The sequence below is a fragment of the Peromyscus eremicus genome, chromosome 8a, assembly GCF_949786415.1.
Source record: "Peromyscus eremicus chromosome 8a, PerEre_H2_v1, whole genome shotgun sequence".
Taxonomy (NCBI): domain Eukaryota; kingdom Metazoa; phylum Chordata; class Mammalia; order Rodentia; family Cricetidae; genus Peromyscus; species Peromyscus eremicus.
This window is the reverse complement of record NC_081423.1, coordinates 20527288-20554053: the sequence shown is the minus strand read 5'-3', so window position 1 is coordinate 20554053 and position 26766 is coordinate 20527288. Positions and strand designations below refer to the sequence as shown.

Genomic DNA, 26766 nt, shown 5'->3' with positions numbered 1-26766 from the left:
TTTCATAGCAAGCACTATACTGACTAAGGTAAAGTGCTTTCTCTTTCATGGATGTTCATTGAGGCTTATTGACATGTTAAGTACTGTCAGAAGTCCTGAAAGAAAGTATTTGTCTGATAGTATTGCTTTTCCAAACTTTGTTTATTTGCAGATTTTTTAATCTGATAATTCACAATAGAACCTGTATTTCCATATATAAAATGAAATTGTGTTTTAAAACTCTGACCTAAGGAATGAGTAACAATTATCAATAACTATATCCTCCTGCTTTTTCTAGACAATTTACATCCACTAATAAGTGGAATGTATATTAATATATGTACATATGTATACATAAATGTGCATTGTGTATTTTTTCTATTATATTTGTCCACTTATCATTTATTCAGCAAGCATTTTAGGACTTTTCTTGTGCTCAAAAATATAGCATGCTTGAAACACATCTGATAGAGTATATTTTTATTTTATTTTCAAAATAGATGAAAAACTTCATAAGCAATAAAAATAACAAATTATGTTTAAGAATCAGTGTATTGTAGTGCATTTAATATGGGATTTTAGAACCTTAAGTCAAGTGTTCACACAAAACGCCAAATAATAAATATTTTCCCTCAGATGTCATTAGGGCACCTTGGATTGAGGAACATGGACCTTATTTATTACTGTGACTCTCCCTGGAATATTAACAATGACACATTTAAATAGCTTATAGTTATGAGTTTTAGAATCAGAAGCAAATAAATTTAAAAACATTAATTCCAGATTCTCTGCTTTAGCTGAATTTTCATTGTCTACACCAATCCCTTCAAATATTTTGAAAATCAGATCATAAACAGCATTTTATAAGCTTCCTGCCTTAAAATGTGAATTGAGAATTGCACTAACCTGGCCCATTTTTCCAATTGTAAGGTGAGTTGGGTTAGAAAAATCTATTTTTAGGAGATGTAGGAAGCATTTAAAAAGTTCATAGCTGCTCCGAGCCTTGGATTTGAATAATAGCCCTTGGAAAAATTATTCTGACTCTCATTCTTATACAGCCAGCACTACTTGAGTGATGTCAGTAGAGCTGAAAGGCCCTGCCAAGCTCATTTCGTCAAGTGGTCTCACAAACTGTACATCTTATTAATTACTCTTTTCATTTGTTGGTAGAGAAACCAAGTTCAAAGTGGTTCAAGTCAATGAGAACAATAGTAATGGATAAGTAAGTTATAAAGAAGTGGCTTAGGAGCTATTGTCTCCTTTCACCTCATAGTTGAAGGTTATAATTTGCTTTAAGTTTGACTAAATGCATTGGTGCAAGCTCTCTCGTTAGGGATCTGTCTCTGTGTGTATGCGTATGCGTTCGTGTGTGCGTGCATGTGTGTGTGCATGTGTGCGTGCGTGCATGCGTGCATGCATATCCATCCTTTTAGGTTTCAGGGATCTTACCTACAGCTGTAAACTCACATAATCCTTATAGCCTGTAATCTCCATCATTGCTCAGTTAGTCTTAGGGTTTGCTCTCACTGAATGGCAGTCTGACTTGCATGTTTCTGCTGCACTTTATAATTGTATACACAGTGGAGTCAAATGGGCTGGTAGGCCAACCTTGAAATGCATTTCCAGTTTTAGAACTGGTAGAGATGGGTCAAAAGGAGAGAAGCAGAAGTGGTGTTGGACTGGTAAAAGCAGCAAGCGCCCAATTACACTTACTTCTCAACTGAGCATTCTCATAGAATCACAGAGTATAAAGTCACTTAACAGGGGAGTTCACTGAGATATGGGATAGGCAAGGGAGAAGACCTAGAGACCTGCCTATTCTTACACACTACTGTTGAAGAAGCTGATCAGATTGACTTGGCTTAGACAGGATAACCGTGGTTTATTGTTATTCAGAGTAATTAATATCACCACCATTAACCTCAAAGGTATCCTGGTTTGCTTTATAGATGTTGGGATTTCTAGATCCAAAAAATCATGGATGTTTTTAAATATTATCCAAACCAGTTGTAAAGTTTTTCATATATTCCAATGCATTCATTTTAGTAGTTATCCCTACATCCTGGCTGAATAATGTGAATATCTTGGGATATCCAGACTCAGTATTCACTCACACATCTCCTTTGGTTATAGCTACTAAATAACTTTAAATTTTATTACTATGTTTACAATTTAATATTTGCTTAGAAATAGACATTGCCACTTGAGTTTCCATTTTTCTCATGATGCGGGGTTTTTGTTTGTTTGTTTGTTTTTTGTTTGTTTGTTTTGTTTTGTTTTTCTTCCTGAACCATTGCTTGGGAACTTGATGCTCAGAGTCTAGCACATGAAACAGCATCATCAGTACCCACTGGAGTATGTTAGTAACACAGACTCAGAGGTGTACTGCATCAGACTTTTCGGTTTAACATGTTTCTGGGGTTTTTGTATCTACACAAAAGGTAGCCTATCTTAAAAGAGCCATTGTCTACACTGGCTGCCCATTTGAATCCCCCAGCTTGCTGAAAGTCTACATAGAGAAACAGATGTGAAGACACATATCTCTAAATAAATATATTAGGGATATAATGCATTTAAATACTATTTTAGATCATGTATGGATGATAGATAATAGATAGGTAGCTAAATAGATACATAGATAGATAGATGATAGATAGATAGATAGATAGATAGATAGATAGATAGATAGATAGATATGATAGACAGATGACAGGTATAAATAAGATGATAAGTAGGTGGGTGGATGGATGGATATGAGTCAATCTCTTTTCAGAAAGCTCAACTAGCCTGAGACCTTTACTCTAACACTCTTTTAGCCAGGATTATTGGTGACATACTCTCATTTTTGTGTTTGTCTGAAAACTTTTTATCATTCATCAATTAATGATAGTTTGGGTCAATTATAAAATCGTAGGTTAGTATTTATCCTCCCTCATAGTTTTTTTTTTTTTTTTTTGGTTTTTCGAGACAGGGTTTCTCTGTGTAGCTTTGCGCCTTTCCTGGAACTCACTTGTAGCCCAGGCTGGCCTCGAACTCACAGAGATCCGCCTGGCTCTGCCTCCCGAGTGCTGGGATTAAAGGCGTGTGCCACCACCGCCTGGCCTCCCTCATAGTTTTAAGGTTAAAATGATTTTACTTTTTTGTAACTTAAATTGTTGCTGGGGAATCTGTTGGAAATACATTCTTTCCTTTATAGACAATCTGAATTCAACTTTCTGAACTTTAGATGTCTTCGTTGTCTGTGATGATGAGCACCTTGCCTCGGCTGTGTCTAGATATGTTTATATTTATTATCATACGTAAAAATGAAGAGCCACGTTTTCACCTCATTTGAAAATTTTAAGCCATAGTTTCATCCCATATTTTGTAATTCCAGGATTTTCTTTTTCATTGTAAAGTTAGCATTATGTAAGAAATATTCATTTAAATTTCTGTGTTCTTATTCTGCCTGGCTTAATCTCTTTGTCTCCCTCTTCATCATTATAGATAAAAAACTTCATGTGTTCCAGTTCTAATCTGCAGCTGAATGGATATACATAGAAGTTTTATTTCAGTGATTTTATTTTTTCCCTCTTTGAATTTTTATTTAGAATATATCATTTCTAGATGCTCTTTTTATAATCTGACTAGTCTTTCTTTGAAAATATCTTACTCCTTGCTCACTTTTTTTTTACTTCTTTAAAATAATAGTTAAATATACTATGTGGCCATCTGAATCTCAGAAATCCACTACCTGACCTTGTTTTCTGTTGTTGCTACAGAGTGTGCTTGATGAATTCCTATTTCCTCCTGTGTTTTGCAGTTTTGGAGAATAACCTCATGTGACCTGAATTTTACCCGTAGGTCTTTTGTGAGGCCCAAGTTGAGGATGCATAATTCCACCCTGGTACAGAAATGTGTGTTGGCTACTGCCGGGTCCTATAAAGTACAACCAGCTCACAACAGTTTTGACTTGCTTTGATGTTTCCTGGAATGTGCTGGCTATGTAAATTTTGAATCCCCTATCCTTGAATACAGGCCTGTGGCTATGAATAGTTCAGAAGGGATTTCTTTTCTTCTTTCTAGAAATCAGCATTTGACAAACAAAATTCCCTTGCTTATCTCGTTGCTGAAACAGACATTATTTTAGTGTAGTCTTTGCCTGAGGAGAAGTGCCCTGGCTCTGAGTCACTCACTGAGTTGATGAGAAAGAGAAGGCTCTCTTTGCACCTGCCCTGGGTTATGTAGCACCTCATAGGCAGATGTGGCAAAAGGATCCAGAGCTACTTGGAGTCCAGTTGTTTTCTTTCCAAAAAAGAAAATAAGCTACAAAATGCCTCTCCTTCTAATAAGAATAGCTTCACCTTTGCTGCTAGCTGGCCAAGTAATAGCAGCTTCAGGTATTCCTCATGGTTAAGTCTGATGAATTATAGAAACAGGTTACTTAGATATATTTTAAGAATCATAAGAACATAAAAAAGTCATATGGGATAAGACTTATAGTGCGTACTACTCAGTATTTTGTCTTTTATAGTAGCACCAGGGGACATGGTTGTGACATGATGATGGTTGCCCTTCGTAATATTGTCCTCAAAGGGGGCATCCCTAACTGGGGGAGATCTATCATCCAAGAATTTCTCGAAAGCCTTCTCGAACTCTCATTACATTTTTGGTTTGTACAACCTTAAGGCACTTCTTTATATGGAATTGATCTTATACTAGTCAGGACATGGGCTAAATAACCCTGAAGTCTTTTTAAAATACGATTTGAAGTATCATAAATCTTGTTGTATAAGTAGTCACTGCAGGTGGAATGAATAGAGTGCCTTGCTATAAAGATGAGACTTCGAAATCAAGCAGCCTGTCTGTGTGCCAGTGAGGACTTTATCCCTGTGTCCTAAACATACGACCTTGAACACATTCTACTTCTGTAAAACTGCATTTTTTTTCCCTCTTGGACAAGGATGGTGATTTGGGAATTATCGTGAGATTTCTATGAAAAAATGAACAAGATAACAACCATAGATTACTTAACATACAGTAATCAGTCAAATGAAACTGTCCCTTTTATTACTGTTGTTCACACTGCCATTGTAGTGAGGGGATAGATAGTTTTATCATGGTTGCAAAGCTCCTTCCCCAAAGTTTTCTAGTCTCCTGGTTTGTATTTTTTTTTAAATATTGGGAGTTAGAGGCAGAACAGACTATGAGAGAGAGGGAGAAGATGCTTATACCTTAGAACTATTTAAAATTTTATGAATAACAACTTGTACTAAATAAGTAACCAATCTTTTAAAAAATCTCAGTTGAAATATCTTTGGGTGAGCTTGAAATACCTTTGGGTGAGTCCTGCATTGTGTACAGCAGAGATATGAACCAGCCAAGTGAAAAAGGTTACATTCTATAAGGTCGCATTCTGTATTCTGCCTTGGCATAAATTGATTCTGATATTTGGTCATCAGATTCTCTCAATTATTTTACTTTCTATTCCCCTAAACTACTCAAAACTCAAAAACAAAAGTAATGCAGTACATAATAACTCTCATATTCATAAAATGGAATTTTTTTCCTGCCAAGTGGCCTCTCTCCTCTTTCTTAAATGTCTTAGTCTGCCCCGACATTTACTTTGCACAAGTAACAAAACTCAATTTTCATTGACATTATCTTCTAAATACAATCAGATCAAAACTTGCCAGCATCTTTCTCAGTCCTCTCCTGCAAGCTGATGATAGAGGACGGGGTCTGCTCAAGCTTCCACTTCAGTAACCCCTGATTTCATTGCCTGAAATGTTCTGTGTGGTTCCCACTAGACCAGAGTCAGGGAGAGTCACAGAAAGCAAGAGACTTCATCAGCAGAGATGCAAGTTGTGGCATTTGTCTTTAATTGGACGTTCCTCCTGCTGAGTGCAGGGACTCCAGAATGGGCCATCCCTGAAGCTGGCCTGTACCAACTGCAGCCTGTGCCAGCAGGGGCCTGCCCAAGCACACATTTATTATTTTCCCCTGGGCCTGTGCTTAAATCTGTGGGGAGAAAGCAAATGAGGTGCTAAGATATGGTAATGAGCATTTACGATGTCCTAACTCAGTTCACACAAGTGTCAACTGCCTTTTGTGACACTTTGAGCCTCAACTTAAATCACTCAGTCTGCTTAGATTTGGTGATAAGTAGCAAGATCTGCTGTTCAAATGCTTAGCCTCTGCATGACTTTCAGCAGGGTCTTGGAAACTTTTAAACCTCAGTTGCCTCATCTGTTAAATGGGAATGTCAATATTAATTGCATTTGGTACTCTTAAAATATTGAACTGTTATATATAAAATTAAAGTATTTTTTGATTTAAATATTAACATAATAGATGAGTGAGTTTACCTCCATATAGTATACCTGGATATTTATATATGGATGTTGAAAAGTATTAGCTTTTCACAATCTGAAGACAAATTTAAACGCGTATTACATTTTTTTCTTACAGATTTTTGTAGATCTTCAACTATCTGTCTATATATAGAAAAACATGAAGTGGGCATTTGAAGAGATTTTAAATTTTTAACCAAAATTCTATATTCACTTATTATGGCCATATATCTGAGAGGGGAAACCCACATTAAATTATCTGGTTCATTTCTCACTTTGGGGTTGAATAGTTTCATGTTGGATTTTCTATCAGCATTTGTGTTTGACTGAAAGGGTTCCTAGAGTGTGATGCTTTTTAGCATTGCAGCTAAAAAAGTCTCAGGAAGGCCAGTTGAGTTACACAATAGTACACATTACCACTACAATAAATACTCTAAGACATTCAGACACTGCTAAGAATATATAGCTCTTTTGTAAACTTAAAAATACTTCAGTAAGGAAAGTATGGTGGAGGAGAGTGCTGTCCTTGAAGCTGTCTTTAGTCCCAAAGGCAACCCACTGCTAAACCATTGCTGGCTTAAAATTATATGCCCAGTTCTGAAGGGAGATGGATTCTGGATTGGTTCAGTAGTTCACCACTGCCTCAGTGCCTCATATTGGCTGTATTTGGAGCCACTGAGTAGCCCAGACTTCAAGCATGTTACTCTGCTATGACAGCATCCAATCTAGAAAAGTCGGACAGAGGATTCATGTTGAGCACTCCTCTTCTGTCATCAGAGAGTAAGATCATCTTTAGGGTCACCTGGATTATTTCCCTCTTGTTTCATTAAACATTCATCAATCAGCTAAGGGCATAGCATCAGTAGATAATTATACATTCTCCAGATAAGGGAGGGGTCCACCTTCTCAGGGGACTTGTTAACATAAAGAAAAATGAGACTAGGTAGGAAAGGAGAAGGGAAGTTGGAAAAAAAATAACTCTTGGCCATTGAGTAGACAAACAATATTTGTCATGTGCCATGGCCAGGAGAGTCTGTCTTTATACAGTCCACTATTGTTCTTAGGTCAGCCATTTATCTCTCTGGTATTAGGACTTCTTCCTAACGATTTCCCACATGCAGTAATATAATGATGATGGCAGAGGTGATGCCTTCTGTTGAATGGCATAGATAACTAGATTCATGGCCTCCACACAGCTCAGTGTCTCTACCTGTGAACTTCAGATGGCCAGCAGCCTTTCCACAAAAGAAAACAGGAAGCATCTCTCCATTTTGAAGTTTATTTCTTGCTGCAAATCAAATAAGATATTGATCTTTCATCTCAGGAGAAAGTCTTTTATTGGCCCTTCGATGCCACAGTTCTCATAACAAAGTCCTCACTGAAGAAAATATGGCCTGCTTTGCTCACCTTGGAAAATCTCAACTCCGTTTGTAGATCTCTGTGTGTGAGCAGAATGCTTATACTCTCCCACCTGCCTGGGCATCTTTTCTTTGTTTATTTAAGGATGCCAGTTCAAGGATGTTAAAGCAAATCTTCGCTAGCTCCTCTAAAACCCCTTTATGAAAACAGAGACCCAGGTTCCTGTGTAGATGATCAAACCCTTGTTTTACAAGGGATGACTTTATGCCAAGGTTTATAGTCCCTTTTATACCCCTAATGCCTCATGTGAGTGTTTCATCAACTGATAATCATGGTGTGCAGTATATTTTAGAAATATTAGCCTTGTGATAAATGCTTTTTCTCCATGGGTTGCTCCCCCAATTCCATTAATATAACCTGTAGCATCCTTATGTTCTCAAACACTAGCAGAGACCCCTGGAACATTCCTTAGAAACAGAAAGTTGTCAGTGTGGGTGAATTCTCCTGTTTGTTTTTAAATGACTCTTCAAATCTTGCCAAGAGGCCCTAAGTGAGAATGATGTGGGAAACACTGACTTCAGGTGATACAGCCTGAACCTATGAGATAATTGCTCCAGGAATGAAGAAATGACTAAGCTGCCTACAAGGCTGCATTTTAACTGGGCATATATTATCATAATACATATCATACATACCTTCCTTGAACTTTAAAAATAAACACAGCAAAGTTAAAAAGTAAACAAAATAAAATGAAAGTGGCAAAGGTATTTCCAGGGAATCAAGTATGATTTGGGTGGAAGCATAGTTCTCAGAATTTTGGTGGATTCTGTGGTATGTTGCCTTATGTATTTCTCCAATAGTTTGTATTTGCTGTTAGCTGAACATTGAGAAATTTTTTTAGAACTAGAAAACTTGAATCTTTAAAATTATAGCGCTTTTAGATTGAAGGTGTATGCAATCTCCTCCTCTTTGTTTCATTTTATTAATTCATTCTTTGGGCTAGAGATTCATTCAACAGATGAAAATCTTTAGTAAGAAATAAAAATGAATATTTTTCATTTAATTGTGGATGAATATAGCTTTCATTCAAATATCACAGATAATCAGCTTTCAAAATTAAAAAAAAATGAAGATAGACAATCAGACTCCTTGTTCTTTTTATAAGGTGCAGCTCAGTGTTCAAATGGTTGCCTAGCGTGCACCAGACACTGAGTTCTATTCCCAATCCGGAAACAGGGGAGCAAAGAGAAAGGACACATGAAGCAGTTGCATATTCAGTGGCACAAAGGATTGGTTTAAATGGAGCTTTGAGCATCCTACTCACAAATATTCATAGCAACTTGTTTTCTTGTATGCCATCCTCCACAGCTCTGTCTCTCTCCTTTAGACCAGTCTCACACTTCACCTGTGGAGCTTTATTAATCCAGCTCCAAACGGAGAAAGCATAGGCTTCAGGGTTTCATGCTGTCAATACTTTGTGGGAATAGAGAGCAGGGTGTTGGTGGGGCGGGGAGGTGCCTGTAATTAAGCACAGTGGTTTAAAGGATCCCTTTGAAAAGATGAATATTCTCTCACAAGCCGGTGGTTGTAGGTCAGAGGCCACACTTTCCTAGCTAATAATTGTAGAATCCATTGCTGTCCCCTTTGAGTTTTTTTTTTAATAAAAGACTATTAAAACTGAATAAAAGCTTAATAAGTAGATTAGTTAGAACAATAGTCCTCATGAGAATGTTTTGATTCGGGGTGTAGCTGCTAAAGATAACCCTAAATGCAATCAGGTTGAGCTCCCTGCCTGTGTGAAAGGAAGGTAACACCCTGAGAGATTTCCCAACAGATGACATTATTTTTTAAGTGTCTCTTTCTACATTTAAATTAGTCTTTCCTCTGGGCACCAGCAACAAAACCTTTGTTAAGAATCACCAGAGAAGCAGAGCTCTGAATAAATGCTCAAAGGAAAATGATTTTTGAGAATTTGCTTTTCAGATGTTTCACATCAAAAAGATGGATGGCAGTGCATCCAAGAGGGAGTGCTTTGTGATCCTTCTCTGTCCTCTTTGTAATTTTAAGGATCAAAACTCCCAAGGTGGCCTGAGATAAGGACAAAGGGAGCAGTATGATTTTACTAAACACATACACATTATAAAGGGCAATGTGATCCAATGTCACCGAAGGTGTATGCACATCCCATCCTCTTTGTTTCATTTTATTAATTTCATTCGTTGGGCTGGAGATTCATATTCACTCTTCTCTAATACCACAGTTCTCTCTGTATATAAAAAGAGTGAGGCTCAGGAAAAAGTCCTTCAGACTCGATTGTTCTAATGACAATGGATGCTACTACGCAGTCAAGTTCTTTAGATGAGATAACACCATCCATCCATACTGATACTTAGCCTTTCCTTCTGTGACGTGCTCACTTATAGGGAGGCTGAGCCCTGTCCTGCACCTCTCCCCTTCCGATTCTTCTCCAGACACTCTCTTCTTTGGCATTTTCCTATGCCAGGCACCTTCAGTTTATGCCTGCCGTCTCAGCAACCTGAGTCAGTTAATACTGCAGTGTTTCCAAGAAATCTATGACTGATCTGCCTGCCACCCTCTGGCCAACCACCAGCAACCCCTCCACCTACCCTCCGAGGCTCTTTTATTGTGTCCCCAGCCATTGCATTCACTAAGAAACTTAATGTCTGGCTAAGGAAGACTGGGAAACCAGGCCCACTCCCAAGTGTGTAAGCTTGTGGAGTCTTCTGTCACTACATTAATCAAAGGAAATCTTCCCTTTGCCTGCCTGTACTATTCAACTAGAATAACAAATGTTGAAAACTGTGACGTTTTCCCTTCTACACTTTCAGTGAAGCCTTTTGCCTCATGGTGATCAAAATCTTAAGGGTTTAGTGCAGGTATGCATAAATCTGACTTGGTCTCCGGCACATACCCTACCCCGACAGCACTATTGTGGTTACTGGTAGATCTCCATTTTATGCAGTTACTATGAATTAAAATGGAATTGATTTTCAGACTGTTTAAATACTTAATGGTAGTTCTGAAATAATTGAAGAAGCTTTGGGGGAGTCTGTCAGCCAGACTTTGTACTTATTGATACTGTCAAAAAGCAGGTATCACCTAGTCGTTCTGGTATGTTACAGAATGGGAATGTTAGGGCCGATGTTTTGAAATGTTTCTTGAGTTCATCTAGAGGTGGTTCTCAACTTATGGGTCACAACCCCTGCGGCAAACTTCTATCTCCAAAAATATTTACATTAAATTCATAACAGTTGCAAAATTACAGTTATGTAGTAGCAACAAAAATAATTTTATACTTGGGGGGCGGTCACCACAACCTGAGGAACTGTATTAAATGGTTGAAGAATTAGAAAGGTTGAGAATCACTGATCTAAGGTCTAACTTGCCTGGACAGCTTTATACTAAAGTACGTGGACTAGTCCTTTCCCCAGTTTCCCCATCAGCAGCTTGAGGGAGGCCCCCAACTGATGCAGCAGCGGCAGCAGCGGTGGTGGTGGTGGTGGCAGCGGCAGCAGCAGCAGCAGCAGCAGCATTTCGTAGGCTGGCAAACAAAGCCGTGGGCTTCACCATGGCCTCTTCGGGCATATTCATCACTACACTTCGTATTCATTTTCCTCGCCCACTGCCCTCTCCTTCCCTCTAGTGCTGCTATGTAGTTTCGCTTGGCTTTTTTTAACTTTCTTCCAAACAATCCTGACATCTAGTCGGGCTTGACAATCCTTGAACTAATTTTATAAACAAATAAACATCGTTTTCATTGAATTATTTTATGTGTGTGGCCTGAAGAGATGGCTCAGTGGTTAACAGCACCAACTGTTCCTACTGAGGACCCAGGTTCGATTCCTAGCATCCAATTGGTGGCTTGCAACCCTGGGTAAGTCCAGTCCGAGGGGTCTGATGTCCTCTTCTGACCTTCACAGGCTGTACATACACTTGGTGCACAGATTTACAGAGAGGCTAAACATCCTTACACATCAAGATAAAAAGAAAAGAATTTTAAACGGTTGTGTATGTATGTATGCATGTATTTACTCATTATCTTTGTAAACAATCATTTACCATCATACTGTATATATATATATATATATATATATATATATTTCTTATATCTATGATAAATGTATATTATATATAAATCAAGTCTATAGTTAGTGAAACATTATAGACAGGATCCTCACAGATATTTTTCTAAAATTTGCACACAATTACAAAACTATACACTATACTTATAATTTTCCAATTTTCTGAGATATAAACGTTTCAGCAGTCTGGTAATTATTCTTTATTGAGCTCAGTGAGCAGTGTGCTAGGATCCATGTTTTCCATGCATTATCCAATTGATTCTCACAACAGGTCTGTGAAACTCATATGTGCGTGCCTGCTCTAATGGAAGTCACACATTCTTTAGGAATTGTGGAGTGTAGAAAATCATGTGATAAGGCACAAGCTTAGCTCTCCAGGCTGAACCAAAACCACTCAACATCTATAAAAAAAAATGGCAATCAGAATGTTTACAAAACAATGAACCTTATAACAAAACAAAAGCACACACCAGCTGAATGAATACCTCTAATTCATGCATGTGTACGTGTTTTTAATTTTTAAAATTTTAGGTAAATCAATTATAGCAGTGTTCAGATTTATTCCCTTTGACATAAGACAATATCCAATTATGTGCCTTGCAGGCTAACCTCAACTAAACAACCCTGTACTGCACAGAAAAGTTCACCAACCCTCTCCTCTCAACTAGGCTTTTAGAAGAGATTTTAAATCTAATCATAAGTGACACTTTGTGGAGAAGCCTCTGCTTATGACATGCTAGTCCTTGGGCTCTGTGGGACATGAAGAATCAAGCCAGGTGCTGATGTGTCTGCTTCCTAAATGAGAGGTTTACCTTGACAGGTGTGAGTTCAGATGTCTAGCCACACATCCACACCTGTTTCTCTTAGGAGTACACATTAGACACATCATTGACCGAAAGATGAAAGAATAAGAATTAATGATACAACAAGTTATTCTACCATTAGAAAACTTCTTCTATGACGAGTAAGACAAAATTAGTCCTACCCTCTCTGGCCGGCATCACAAGCAGAGATGTGTGAAGACTTGCCTGGCTGGCTCCAGCAAATCAAAAGAGTTATGCTGATCTAGCACAGAGACACAGACACATGAAGAAGAGGCAGCTACCACACTTTGTATAAAGAGCATCAAGTAAATGATATATGTTACAACTTACAGCCATTTTACCACTGAATTTTTTTAATGTTTTTGCTTATTTACGAGTATGAGTGTTTCGTCTACATGCATGTCTGTGCACCACATGTATGTCTGGTGCTGACATAGAACAGAAAAGGGTATTGGATCCCTCTTTGAATTACATACAGTTGAACCCCAGTCCTCTGGAAGAATAGTCAGTGCTCTTAACCACTGAGTCATCTCTCCAGCTGCATAATTACACTTTTTATAAAGTCACTTTTGCGTATATATCCATACTATCAAGACTTCACAATGTAATGTAAATTATGTTGTGTTATTTAAAATCCTTTGTGCTTTAAGTAATGGGAAATATCTGATTTTTACTCATTTGATATTGTTTCATATTTTTCATTGTTTGAATGCTGTTTAATAATCACAAAACAATGAAGTTATTCTGATCTTTAAATTAAATAAATGGATTCCTCTTAATGTTTTTAGTTGTCTCCTATATCAAAACAAACATGCTCACAATCAATCTGAGCTGGAGCTGGGCATAGTGGTATCTGCCTATTAACACTGGGAAGGCTGAGGGAGGTTAGCACATTTAGGGCTAGCCTGGTCTACATAATGAGATCCTACCTCAAAAATAAATTGATTTTCAAAATAGAGGGTGCTGTTCTCAATGTCTGACTATTAAGGAGACTCTATAAAATACTGTGTATCTCTCTCAATTCCACACCATTTGTTCCCTCTAATTAAGATGTAATGAGCACATACCTTCTATGCTATATGCCAAGTATTTGAGATGATACTGGGAAGACTTCATAGTTTGGCATAAAGGATGCTCTTGGGAGCATTAGAAAATAATATTCAAGCTTAGAAAAGAATATCCAAATAGTAGTTAAAACACTGACTTTCAAGTTGATGGTCTTGGAACAGAAGTAAAGCTGAGAGACCTCAATTGAGTCCATAGCTTCTGTTAAAATTGAACCCTAGAGACACCTTCTAACAAATACCTCATATTTTGGAGTATAGAACAATTCATATTTTACGTACCCTTCTACTGACCTGTCTCTTTGAACCCTACAGGCACTTGACAACTAATGAATAAAACAGTATTGTGTGCTCTTGGGCTATTGCAGACCCTTTTGTGTCTATAAAAGCTATCATTTCTCCAACGTATGGGAGAGGGTGCAACATAGAGAAGGGTTGTGTAGAACAACTGAGATAGCATGGACTAAACCCCAGGGGCACTAATGACATTGTATCCACAGAGCAAAGTTAGGTATTCTGTAATGGTGTCATTAGACTCCTGCAAAAGCTAACTTATTGCTGACTAAAAATTCTCTATTCCATTCTCTTTAGAAGAAAAATAAACTCCCGGGTGTGTAGCTATGCACGGTATTGACATTGAATATCTGTGCCTCCGGTCACTCTGTTGAAACAGGCTGACCTTCTTACGTGCGGTTTAGTCAACTCAGCTGCCCTTTCGAGGGAGACAAATGAATTTCCAGGATTATGCAGGTCAGGTCACCTGGGGTCAAAAACTGATTATTCAGTCATGCTAGCACCTCTGTTCTACCTGAATGTCTTTGCATGCTTGTTCTTGGGGGTCTTCACCTTTGATTTAGTGCCCCAAAATGTTTATTCCTGTGAAACTACATATGCAAGTCAAATGCAGACACCCTCAACTGATGCCTGTTACACATTCAAATCCTTTCCCCTGGAGGCGAGTATGCAAAAATGACTGTCCCAAACACTTATTTGAAAGGCAGAAGAGTAGGAGTGAGGAAATGTAATTATTTTTGAAAGGACATTACAAATTTGAACCCAAGGTTGACTACATATTATTTGACCTCAGACAAGGTGTATCATTTCTGCATATCTCTGTTTCCTTGCTCATAAAATGGGGTGGGTAACAGAACCCCTTCCGTAGTGTAGATCAAGTATATAAATCTCTTAGTAATACTCAGACAGTAGAGGTAACATTGATGAATGCAGGTTCAGGGGTACCCATGTCTGGTATTTTATCGGAGGAGCATCAGTTGAACAGAAATGCAATCTCTCTAAACCCGGAATGTAGATTGTGTTTGTGTTCTAGCTGGTCACACTGTCAGCCGTGAGGCTTTTATAAATGTCTTCCTATCAAAACAACACAATCTTTATGTCACTGGGTTCTGTTTAAGCTTTGGCCCCAGACAGCTTCAAATTTGCATTCCCTGAATATGCATTCTCTATTTCACCGTCTCACAAAACAAATGCACAAAAGTAAATCTTCAACTTAGAGTAACCATTCTGCCACACTGACGTGCTGTCCAATGAACAGCAGGAAAAGAAGAACCAGGTCACACAGTATATGTAAGTTTTCTGACGATACTAAGTAAGCCCAATGCCAATAAGATATAATGGGATTTTTAAAACCATGTTATACTCTAATGAGATTGGCATGGTTTATTAATGGTCTGTGCCTGTTTTGAATGAGAAAGAGAAAGCATCTTGTATCTTGCTGTTTGGTGTGCTGCACAAAGATTTTTGCATGTTTGCTGACATTTAAATAACTCTAAGGGTGTAGATTTTGACGGGAGATTGGGGTTCTCAGCCATAAAGAAGTCTGTGTTTGCGCAGCAGTGGTCCTGTTCTTCCATTAGCAATCTTTGACTGCGAAAGTCACTGACACCCTCGGTGCAACTCTGTAACTCTGTCTGTTCTGCACCTTGGAGGGCCAGGTCTGAGTAATGAACTACTTGCTGTGCTCGAGTATCACCAAGACTGCCCTTCAATCAAGACATCTCTGGAGTCACAGGAAGACAGATCATGTTTGTAGTAGTTTAGGCCATTTTTTGACCATAGAGTTTGATGATTTTATATGAGAAGCAGTCTAGTGGCTTCATGGTGGGAAGAGGGAATAGATTTCTGCTTCTTCTACTTAGAATAGTGTGACCTGATTTAAGGAACTATGTGCCTGCATTTGATATAATGTGGAAAAATAATAGTACCTAGTACAAAGGGAATGTGTGGGATTTGTTCCATGCATTTAAGATCCAGTTGCAGTTATAGTAAATCAGGGAAATATATTTTCAGGTTGAAAGTACAAGAGAGACGTTTCTTTGTCTACTGAGTCATCTTTCTAGCCCCCCAAAATGATACTTTTATAGGAAGTTTTTCTTCCTTTTACTGTCCCCTGTCATTCTGTGATTGTATTCCTTAGACCTAACTGATAAAGAAATGCCAGAGGCAAGTCTGACTTTTTAAACTGAAGGAGAATTTAAAAGCCCTGTTATGCTTGATAGCAACCTGGAATAGGTTAAGTGAGGTCTCAAGTTCATTCCTTGGCATAGACGTTTTTTAAGCTCTCCATCACTGTAACTGTGCATTTTAATATGTTTATGTATATATCATGGGTATACATTGAACACATGGGCAGCTTTTCCAGAATATAGATGTTACCAATGTTGCTGATGTAGAGGCTAGACCATTTCTTTCTTTTTTTTTTTTTTTTTTTTTTTTTTTTTTTTTTGGTTTTTCGAGACAGGGTTTCTCTGTGTAGCTTTGTGCCTTTCCTGGATCTCGCTCTGTAGACCAGGCTGGCCTCGAACTCACAAAGATCCACCTGCCTCTGCCTCCTGAGTGCTGGGATTAAAGGCGTGCACCACCACCGACCGGCTAGACCATTTCTTTTTAAACAGTGGTGATTTGGTCTGTTGATTTACATTCTCTTTATTTTGTTTGTTTGTTTGTTTGTTTGTTTGTTTGTTTTTATATTGAGATAGGACCTTAGGTAACCCAGGCTGGCCTCATATTCACTATGTAGCTGAGGCTGGTTTTGAAGTCCTGCCATTCCTGCTTCCATCTCCCAAGTTCAAAAATTGCAGGTGTATACCACCAAGCCTGGCACCATGTCTTTTTTCCAGGAAGTCTTTCTAGGACCACATACCTCATCAGTGACCACTCTTTCCTTAGGCAGAAGCCAGTGTATATACTGCATGTTTGACAGAGAAGTTTTGCATGTGTCATGCTTAATACATGTCCCCAAGTTTACTGGTGATCTCTGAGAATATTCCTGAGTACCAGGGATGACAAATAAGTACAACAATCAGGTGTGCAAATGTTTGTTCTTTTTCAGTTATAATGCATGTTTCTAAACAAACCAGGAACCATGCCTTATATGTTTATTGTTGAAGAGCAGTATATGGGCAATTCTTAGAGGGCTCAATATTACTTGGAGATTGGGGGATGGAAAACATGTAAATTATCGAATATCATTGGAATGGATCTGCCTCTAATGTAGCAAAGTTGGTAACATTTGGATTCCAAAAAACATTGACCATGTGTTAAGTGCATGTGGATACAAAAGCAGTGAGCTGTTACCCCATAAAGAGCTTACGTGGAATTGTTTAAAAGTCTGTCTTTATGAGAATGAGCTTCAGATCCCACTTTCCCTATTCTAGGCTTCCTTTAAAATTGGTTAATGAAGGTAGTGAGTGGTGGTACATGCCGAGAGTCCCATTGCCTGGAAGTTAGAGACAGGTAAACTGATCCCGACCTTTCAAGACCATCATCCTCTACTTAGGGAGAGCCAGGTGAGCCTGGTCTGACTGAGACTATCTCAAACAGAATGGAACCAACAGAAAACATCAAATGATTCTGTTCTAGAAAAGGAAAAGGTGCTTAGGGATGACTGCTTTGAGGCACCAATGGCTCCCAGCAGCTTTCTTCTGTGTTTATGGTACATAACATCTTTTTAATAATATATTGTATCCTTCACCAGAACAATGCACTATGCATCGAAACCTATTTTTCCGTCACTCCTGAAATATGCTTCAAAAAGTTCTGACTTAATTAGAGGTGTGTGTGTGTGTGTGTGTGTGTGTGTGTGTGTGTGTGTGTGTGTAATGCTTTTGTCATCAGGAAAAAGTCAAACTAATTAAACTATGTAAGAGCAGCATACCTGGAAATGACCTTCCAGAACCAGCTGAGGTCTGCAGGTAGTTCTCTCCACTAAATGTATGCATGTTGTACAATGAGGGCACTGGGCGGTCAGCGGCCTTTCCCTCCGCGCTCCGCTCAGCTTCTCCCAGCTACCTCTCAACATGCAGAGGACAAAGCAATGTCATCAGATCTCTTCCCTAGTGTCAGCCACAGATTCAAAGCCCTTGTTTAACAACACCCCAGTGTTTCCAGTTACCTCAGGGGAATAATAAACTTAAAATCATTTCTTAAACATGGTTTGTTTTAATTGTTCTTAATGATGAGTGAAATCATACCAAACAATTCTAAACCAGTAATTGCATTTACTTTCACTGTGTTATTATCATGTAACACCAAATACAGAAAGAATTACAGTATATGTTCACTTAGTTTATGATTTAGTGCTAAAATAGGTACCTTAGGGAGGGATTGCTTTTTTTCTTTCTTTTCTAGTTATCAGTTCTTCTATGATTATTAGCACTTTTTAGTTCTTTTCAGTGGAGAGGAAAATCAAAGCAAAGCTTTTATCTTCCACCAAAATCTATAGATATTTGTGGCTTGTGATTTCTTCGTGTTGTTAGGCATTATTATTTCTAAAGCTTTTCTTTTCAATATAAAGATCTGTAGGAAACTTCAAATATTTGTGGATCCACATCCTATAAAATATAATTTAAAATAAGTAAAGAAAACTCTGTGAAAAAAAATAAAATTCCGTGAATGTATTTGTTGATAGTACCAGAGATTTTAAGATAAATTTGAAGAGACTCATCCAGATTATTAACCTATGCTCCTCAAACATACAGGGTTTAAGATATTTCATTGTTCATAATACATGAGCTGGAAATATTCACATATTCTATTTATTTATTTATGTGTGTGTGTGTGTGTGTGTGTGTGTGTGTGTGTGTGTGTGTGTGAAAATGTAGGTGTGTGTGCCATGGCATGCAAGTGAAAGTCAAAGGACCCTGGGAATCAGTTCTCTCCTGACATCTTGTGGGATCTGTGCCTAGAACTCAAGTTATCAGATCTACGCTCAAGTACCTCTAACCACCGAGCCATCTTGCTAGCCCACAAGATGAAAATATGTTCAATGTTAACCAGTAGGCAACTGTTTAAATAAATGCATGTACTACTACAGTAAGGTGTGGCTGGTGAAATAATGGCATGAAGAATACAGAGAATAACACTGATGGCATTTTCCTTTAATTTGACAATAATAGCTCATAGACTTTCCTATCTAGGACTACTGTTGCTATGTACAAAAATAGGTCTTAGCGTATACAAAAGATTAGTACTGGCAATGCTATGTGACCATCTCAAAGACAGTAATATCACAGATGGCCTTGTATTTTTCATTCCCATAGTTTGTATTTTGCCCTTTTGGGTTCTCTAAAATAAAGTGCTCTATTTCTAAACAGGAATACATATGTGTTCTTAAAAGCCAGAGATGACTCATGTATTGTTATGGAGAAGATGCCTTCTGTGTCTCAAAAGAAACCATCAAAAAGAGTTCCTTTGATGGCACGGGAGCATTGCTGGAAGCTGGTAAAATAGCTCATAGGAACACTCTGCACTGGTTCGGCCTTTCCTTTCCTTAGTGGTCCCACAGCCTGTGCCTCGGGACCTCTGGCACTATGGATTCCAGTCATGTGTTTATCCTTCTTCAGTTTTGGCCCCAACCTGCACTGCACAGAACTGCATTAGACCAGAAAGGTGGCTCGCGTGTGGAGGCATTCTTTGCATCTGTAGAGTAAGTGTGTGAGTGAGTGTAAGCAGAGGCCAGAGAAGCTCTCGCTGCCAATCAGGCTGGCACAGCAGTAGACAAGATGCCCTCTCTTGTAGCCAATTTTCTTGGCTGACTTTGTCTGTATAATTGCTTCAAATCTGTATTTCCTTTACCTATCTTGCTTCAGCTTAAATGTTGAATATTGTATTTTCCCTCAAAGAATGTCAATAAAGATTTTATTTTTTTCAATTACTGTTGCAGAGAATGTTTTCCTTTAGGAAAACTAAAATTTAATAACTTTTCTTCGGCAAAGTTGACGATCTCTTTATTCTCTCCATGATGACTGTAGTCAATCAGCAGTCAGTTGGAAGCCAAGCTAAACAGAAAGTGATTAAAAGAAAACCAAAACACAAATACGCCCTCTTGAAAAGCTAATCACATTATGAAGCTCTAAGCGTGAGTTATGAGGTAGCTGTAGCTGGCTGGGTTTTGATGAAGTACCTATAATTTCCTATCAGCTGCCACAGGACTCGCTGACTTTCCTGTAACTTTAAAATGTGATTTACCCTGTTATCATCTATTTATGTGCTCTTCAAGATCTACCCAGGGAAAAAATAGTATTAATATTATGTTAAACTGGATTACTTTAAGAGTTTCAATTTCTCACATTCATATGGTGAAATGGAAGTGATAAAAATAAAATAGGTAATTCATCAGATTTCAGAGTTCCAGGTGGTAAGGGGGAGAGCATTTTTTTTTCCGTTTCAGGAATCTGCATGAATTCACATGTTGTCAGTCTGTGCCATGCATGTACTTCTTTTGGAAATGCTCTTTAAATTAGGAGTACCTGAAGTTGTTTTAAGTAAGGGAGAGATCGGGTCGTGATTAATTTCAATACAGTCGATTCATAGTTCAGCTCTTAACTAGTCTTTTGTACCAGTGCTACATGCAAATTATTACTTTAGAAATGGTAATTTAATAAGGAAACCCAAGAATCTAATTTCTCAGGCTGCCTTCCTGGTATGTGTTATTAGAAATTGACACTGTCTGACATTATAAGCTTTGTAGATTTTTATGCTGAATCAATATTCTACAGAAGGAATTTGATCGTATTGATGAGTTTAAAGCGAAGTTGCTCGCCCTGACCTGTAGGAAAGTGAAAGCTGGACCCTTTGAAGTGGCCACCTGCGATGGGCTGAGAGATGACACTCGAAGGGATGGCTCGGATGGTGTACGCTTTATTGTGACGACAGCTCTTTCACTGGCCAAGGAAGACTTCATTCTTAAGAAGTGTGTGTTTTCTAACCACCCGGTTAAGTGTCATTAGTCTGTCTCTTCATTATCTTTCCGTTCTCCTCCTCATTCTTCAAAATACAGGCTCTGGAGACTTTACCTCCAGGCTACAGTGGACTGTCCTTCACAGTGTTCCCCTAGGCTCCCCGCTGAATGAGTTCATTAATCATTCCAATCTTATAATAGATACTTAGTCTGTCATATGCTGGATATAGTAGTAGGCACTGAGGTGGTGGTGATGTAAAAAAAAAAAAAAATCCCTGTCTTTATATTGCTTATAGACTTGCAGAGAAAATTTAAATAAATATATTGGGTACCTTAACTTAAAACAACTTCCTGGGAAAGAGAGGGGGAAGAAGTTCCTAGGCAAAAAGGCATTATCAAGAGATTTGGGGCAAGTGAGAGAAAGATGACTCAAAACCGAAGGCCCCAGGGAAGAAGATGGTTTGAAATGCAGTGGAGCTACTGAAAATGGTGAGGCATTGGCATGTCCTCTTGGGTAGAGTTGGAATGCTGATTTAGGAGCAGAGGAACAACGCAAGCAGGACAGGCCCTCAGGAGATGCATGGCTGTGGAAATGTAGTCTGCTCAAGTGTGGAAAACACAAGAATACAAGACCTAACTAAGACAGTAGAGACACCAGGACATGTGTAGTAGAGGATGGTGGTCCAGGGTAGCTAGACTGAGTGACAGAGATACCAAGGACAATCATCGTCATCATCATCACGCATGTGGGGAGGGATATATTCAAAGAGTTCTGGAAGATTTTAGAAACTGCTGTTAGGACTAAACCTTTTATGTACTCTGTTTTTATTTTTTTTCCTGTATACATTTGCAACAATATGTAACACATAAATTAGGCACAGTAAAAGATGAATAATACAATAAAATAAACTCTCTCCAAACAGTTTATATTATTTCATCTTTTCCTTTCAAAGAATAGCTTTATGAAATCTTTGGTATATCTACATTACTGCCACCACTAGGCTCGAACTTTGGAGCCATTAAATAAAATAAAGGTTGCTTGAACCATCACTGTGGCCTTGCAGTAGTAAAGCTGATGACTAGAGATTAGCAGGTGGGTAGTACCTACAGCATGGCAATGCTGGACAAAGGGACATTGTATGACCTTGGAGAGAGCAATCTGTCTCTTAACCACTTTTTAGTGGAAATATCCATACATCAAGAAAATAGACATGCCTCTAATTCAAAAGAAAGATGGTAGATTCTAATGCCTTCTTCTTGGACACCAACTCCACCATTTAGGAATCTTCACCTATCCTTTGGCCTGCTCCACAGATTATCCTCATCCCTCCCTCCCTCTGGTACCTCAGGTTGCCATTTGAGAACTTTTGGCAAGGACTTGCATGCTCCACAGGAAGCCTTGCCCTCTTGGTCACTCTGGGACCCCCTCTTCCCCAGCTCTGTCATTGTGAGGTCTGTGCTAAGGGGTGGTGTACAACAATGGTAGGCCTCACCTCCACTTCTCTCTGGAACTCTTAACTTTGTCTTCAAAGAACCCCTAAGGAGAACTGGACAACTGGCTCATTTGGCAGAGAGCCTGGTGATAGGACTGGATACTGTACCCTTCCTTAGCTGAGCCAGGACCATCTCTGCTCTTCCAATCATGACTCAACCCTGAATAGCCACAGTCTGAACTGCAAGCATCACTCAATATAACCTAAAACCTACCAAGCCTGGGTAATAGCAAATAGATAGAAACCCTTGCTCAAGAGAGGTGAGTCAGATATCTATACCAAAAGACACAGCTAACCATCCAACTCCAGATGCTTAAGTCCCATCATACAAAACACACCACAAAAAGCAAAACAGCATGTCTTTCTAAATAATTATGAATCTCTCAATGGTTCCCAGTAAGGGCAACTTAGGTAACACTCAGAATATCAAATTCAAAAGAACAACTACCAATATGTCCAACGTCTCAAAAAGGACATGAATAAACCCTGGAACAAAGGCCAAGAAAACACAAACAGGAAGATAATTTAGGCTATGAAAATTGAATTTGATAAAGAGATAGAAATATTGAAGAAAACACAAACTAAAATAAAACCACTCTAGGAATGCCTTGGAGTTCCCTCTCTACAAGGTAGAATTCACACCTGGTACTCTAAATTCAGTGTAAACCGGTGGGTGATGAGGACTTAAGCCAGAGGGAGTAACCTAAAATTGATGTTTAGAGGAACTGCCATGTTGCCAAGCCACTTTCTGGACATTTGTTTATAGCTATGAACAAATGTTGCTCCTAGCCTTCATCAGAGAAGCTCTCTTTACAAAAAAAAAAAATAGCAGTCAATGCAGAGACACATGGATGCTCAAGATACCGACAGTTTGAGTGCTCAGCCCTTCACAGGACATTGATCTCACCCCCTTTAAGGCTCAGGGAACATTGCAAAAAGAGGGGCAGAAAGGATGTAAGGGTGCAAAGGCAGGAAGAAGTGCTGTGGAATACTGTATTCTGGGCATGACACACTGTGACACAGGAATTGTGGCTATCTGCACTGGGCAGGTACAAGATTTATGGATTGAGGTGGTCTCACAGAGCCCTGTATTTCCGCTAAACTATCGATTACTTACAGAATCTGGAGGATGAGCAGACATTGTCTTCAGCTATGCATCCACCGAGGCTCTGACTGGGTTCCGGTGGATAGTTTCAAACCCCTCATCACACAGATTATCCTGGTTAAACTTGGTGGGTATCATAAAGAACAAGCAAAACAATAAAACCTGATCGATGTGAGAAGGTGACCTTTAGGGGGAATAGCTAGATAACAAGAGATGAGAGGAAATTTTGGAAGAGAAGGAATTTACAGTAATCAGAATGCATGTTATACATGTATGCAACTACCAAAGAACAAACTCAATAAAAGTTTTTTAAAAATGAAAGATGGTTCCTATGATGTCATCCTGGCTTCTTCTTCTTCCTTTTTTTTTTTTTTTTTTGGTGTGCAAATATTGTTAGCCTCTTAGGAAAATATTGTTTATATGAAATAGAATAATGTTCATTATGCTTATCATTAAAACCAAGGGTGTAGTGGTGTTTTATATAAACATCTGGTTGGATGTAATAGAATCCCAAAAGCTGCTGATAATTGGGTTTGTGTGAGAGAATAAGCATAAGCAGCATTAGAAATAACATTGTCACTTTCTCCATGGCCCAAATAGCATGGCTTCCTGCGATAGGAAAAACCATTTTTGTCAGACAGGAAATTTATGTTCCCATGAAAGGGGCACCTGACATTATAATGAAACTCACAAAAGCATGTAAAGAGGTTTAGAAGAAAACAAAACGTTCCAAAGTGCAGAAATAATTGATGGAATCATAATAATGCTAATTTTAATAACAATCAATCTATGAATAGCCTGCCAGCTTCACCCTCTAACACATTGTACTCTTATTTATGATCATTCTAATGTAATTGGAAGTATTTTTCAATTAAAAATGCATGTAGTACTTGGACAAAAGAAATGTTTCTTAGGTGGCTGGCTGGCAATTGTGCTTGCCTCTGGTTCCACCAGCGTTAGAAAGGGATGCACTGCAAGATCTACATAGATGCAGTAGTGGGACAAACCAAGGGCCTACACCCGCAGCTGGCAAGGGGACCCCCAGTGCCAGTTACTCTTTTCCTGTCATAATCAGTAAAAGAATCCTGACTAACACTCATAAAGTGCACACCGAGGCTTCTCTGATGAGGTCTTTAACACTCACTGGATGCTTCTGCAGGAGACAGATGGTCTCAGCCTTGGCCACCTGTCCCAGTTGGTTGATGCTCTTCCCCAATGAAACTGCCTGGTGCTTGGTTCTCATGTGGCTGAGCACAGGGTTTGCCTTTGGCTTGCACTGAGGGCTTGGAGGGGAGAGCATTGAAGCTTTTGCATTCTGGAAACTCAGTCTATGTCCCATGCCTTAGTACTACAGCGTATCTAACTCATCAAGATTGAAAGCACATATTGGCATTTTATATATAGGGGTATCATTAAATTATTGATGGGGAAAAAAACCTGTGATGTACAAAACCAGAGCTGTTTGCCTAGGGATACATGGCTTTCTATTGGAAACGCCAAATTTGAGTCCAAATGTGAAGATGGATTCCTCACCCCCAAAACTCTTGTGAATTATTCTACATTTTATAAGTGAGAAACAAAAGAAGAATTTTGTTGCAGTACTTTATTGTATGAATAAAGTATGCCATGGAATATGCTATTTTATAAACATCAAATTATGTCATCTATTTTAATAAATCCTTTTCTTACTGAGATGTTAGTAGTTGTTATAGTAGTACTGAAAGGAACATCTACTATGTGAGTATCTTTGCATGCGTTAACTCAGTTAATTCACGCACGTTGTTAAGAGATATCCCAGTTCAATTACTATCATCAAATTATTAGTGGAAAGATCGGTGACATATAGAACCAAAGCTGTTAGCCTAGGAATACAAGGCTTTCTATTGGAAAGGCCAAATGTGAGCCCACACATAAGCTCTTGGGGCATCTAGACCTCCAGCCTTCAATTTGTACTTAAAGCTACCTTGGTGGCTTTGACAGTAGGGTGATATTTAAGAAGGGATCTGAGGGGTTGCTGTAGAGTTGATAGTCGTCAGTGGATAATCCTCCCTCCTCATTGCTCTCAAGCTTTTTACCACTTCAGGAAACAACTTGAGGGGAGATTTGTGGAATGCTTGTGCCATTGAATATAAGTATATTTTTGAAAGGCAACTCAAATGTGTAGTTAAAGAGAGGCAATGAAACTTCTGTGCAAATTGGAAGTTATCTAGCCCTTTTATTTTGAAGCAAGCTCTGCCCTCCTGGTTCATACCACAAACACATCGAACACTAAGTTGCCACATGCTGTCTTGGAAGAACTCTTCAATAACCCAAGCAATAAACTCTTATTCTCCCACAGCCTACCCCACCTCTTTCTGTCTCTCCCCCATTTTCCTCTCTAATTAGTTGCGTTCTTTCCTAAGGAGTCACTGCCCTGATCTTTCAAATGCTGTGGGTAAGAAATGTATATTTAGTATCTCTGTGGTTGGTACTGGGGATTCGTTGCTGTATCTGTCATTCTTGTTCAGGAAAAATTTACTCTTACATTTATGAGATGCTGCCTCTTGCCACTGCTAACAAAAACATTGTGAAAATGTACAGCACTTTTCAGGGCAAAAAACTCAGTTTATTTGAAAAAGTATTGAAGACAAATGTTCAGTTGTAGTAACTCAAGACAGACAAGTGCCTTTGTTTGCTGATGCTACTGTAAGAAAGTACCATACAGCCACAAATTTTTAGAGAATAGAAGTTTCCTTCAAAGCTTTCTTGAGCTACGAAGTTTACCATGGAGATTTTGGCAGATACCAAGGTTTGGCAGATGTCTAGTGAGGACAGTTTCCTTCTTCCTTAAAAATGGCACTGTAGCTAGAGTTTTCCTGCCTGGCCCACAGTCAGGGCAAATCTCTCTCACCCGCCAGTCCCACAGTCACTCAGACCCGATCAAGTAAACACAGAGACTTATATTAGTTACAAACTGTATGGCCGTGGCAGGCTTCTTGCTAACTGTTCTTATATCTTAAATTAATCCATTTCCATTAATCTATACCTTGCCACATGGCTCGTGGCTTACCGGGATCTTCCCATGCGGCTTGTCATGGTGGCAGCTGGCAATGTCTCTCTCTCTCAGCCTTCCACTTCCCAGAATTCTTCTCCTTGTCCCGCCTATACTTCCTGCCTAGCCAATGGCCAATCAGTGATTTATTTACTGACCAATCAGCAACACACTTGACATACAGACCATCCCACAGCATGGCACCGTTCTAATGAATCTCTCATAGATGGAAAATTCTGCCTCTCATAAGAGAAGATCAGATGGCCAAAGGGACTGTA

At 38.8% G+C, this 26766-nt stretch overlaps 1 protein-coding gene across 6 annotated transcripts in view; it reads left to right on the top strand.

Moving 5' to 3' along the window:
• Tenm2 (teneurin transmembrane protein 2) overlaps positions 1-26766 on the top strand; it is a 942842-nt gene that overhangs the window by 351914 nt on the left and 564162 nt on the right. The window contains exon 5 of one of the 6 annotated variants that reach the window (XM_059270354.1): positions 21578-21587. The exons of the other annotated variants lie outside the window; for them this stretch is intronic. Within the exon in view, the coding sequence (XP_059126337.1) occupies positions 21578-21587 (10 nt within the window). The remainder of the gene's footprint in view (positions 1-21577; positions 21588-26766) is intronic. 6 annotated transcript variants of the gene reach the window in all.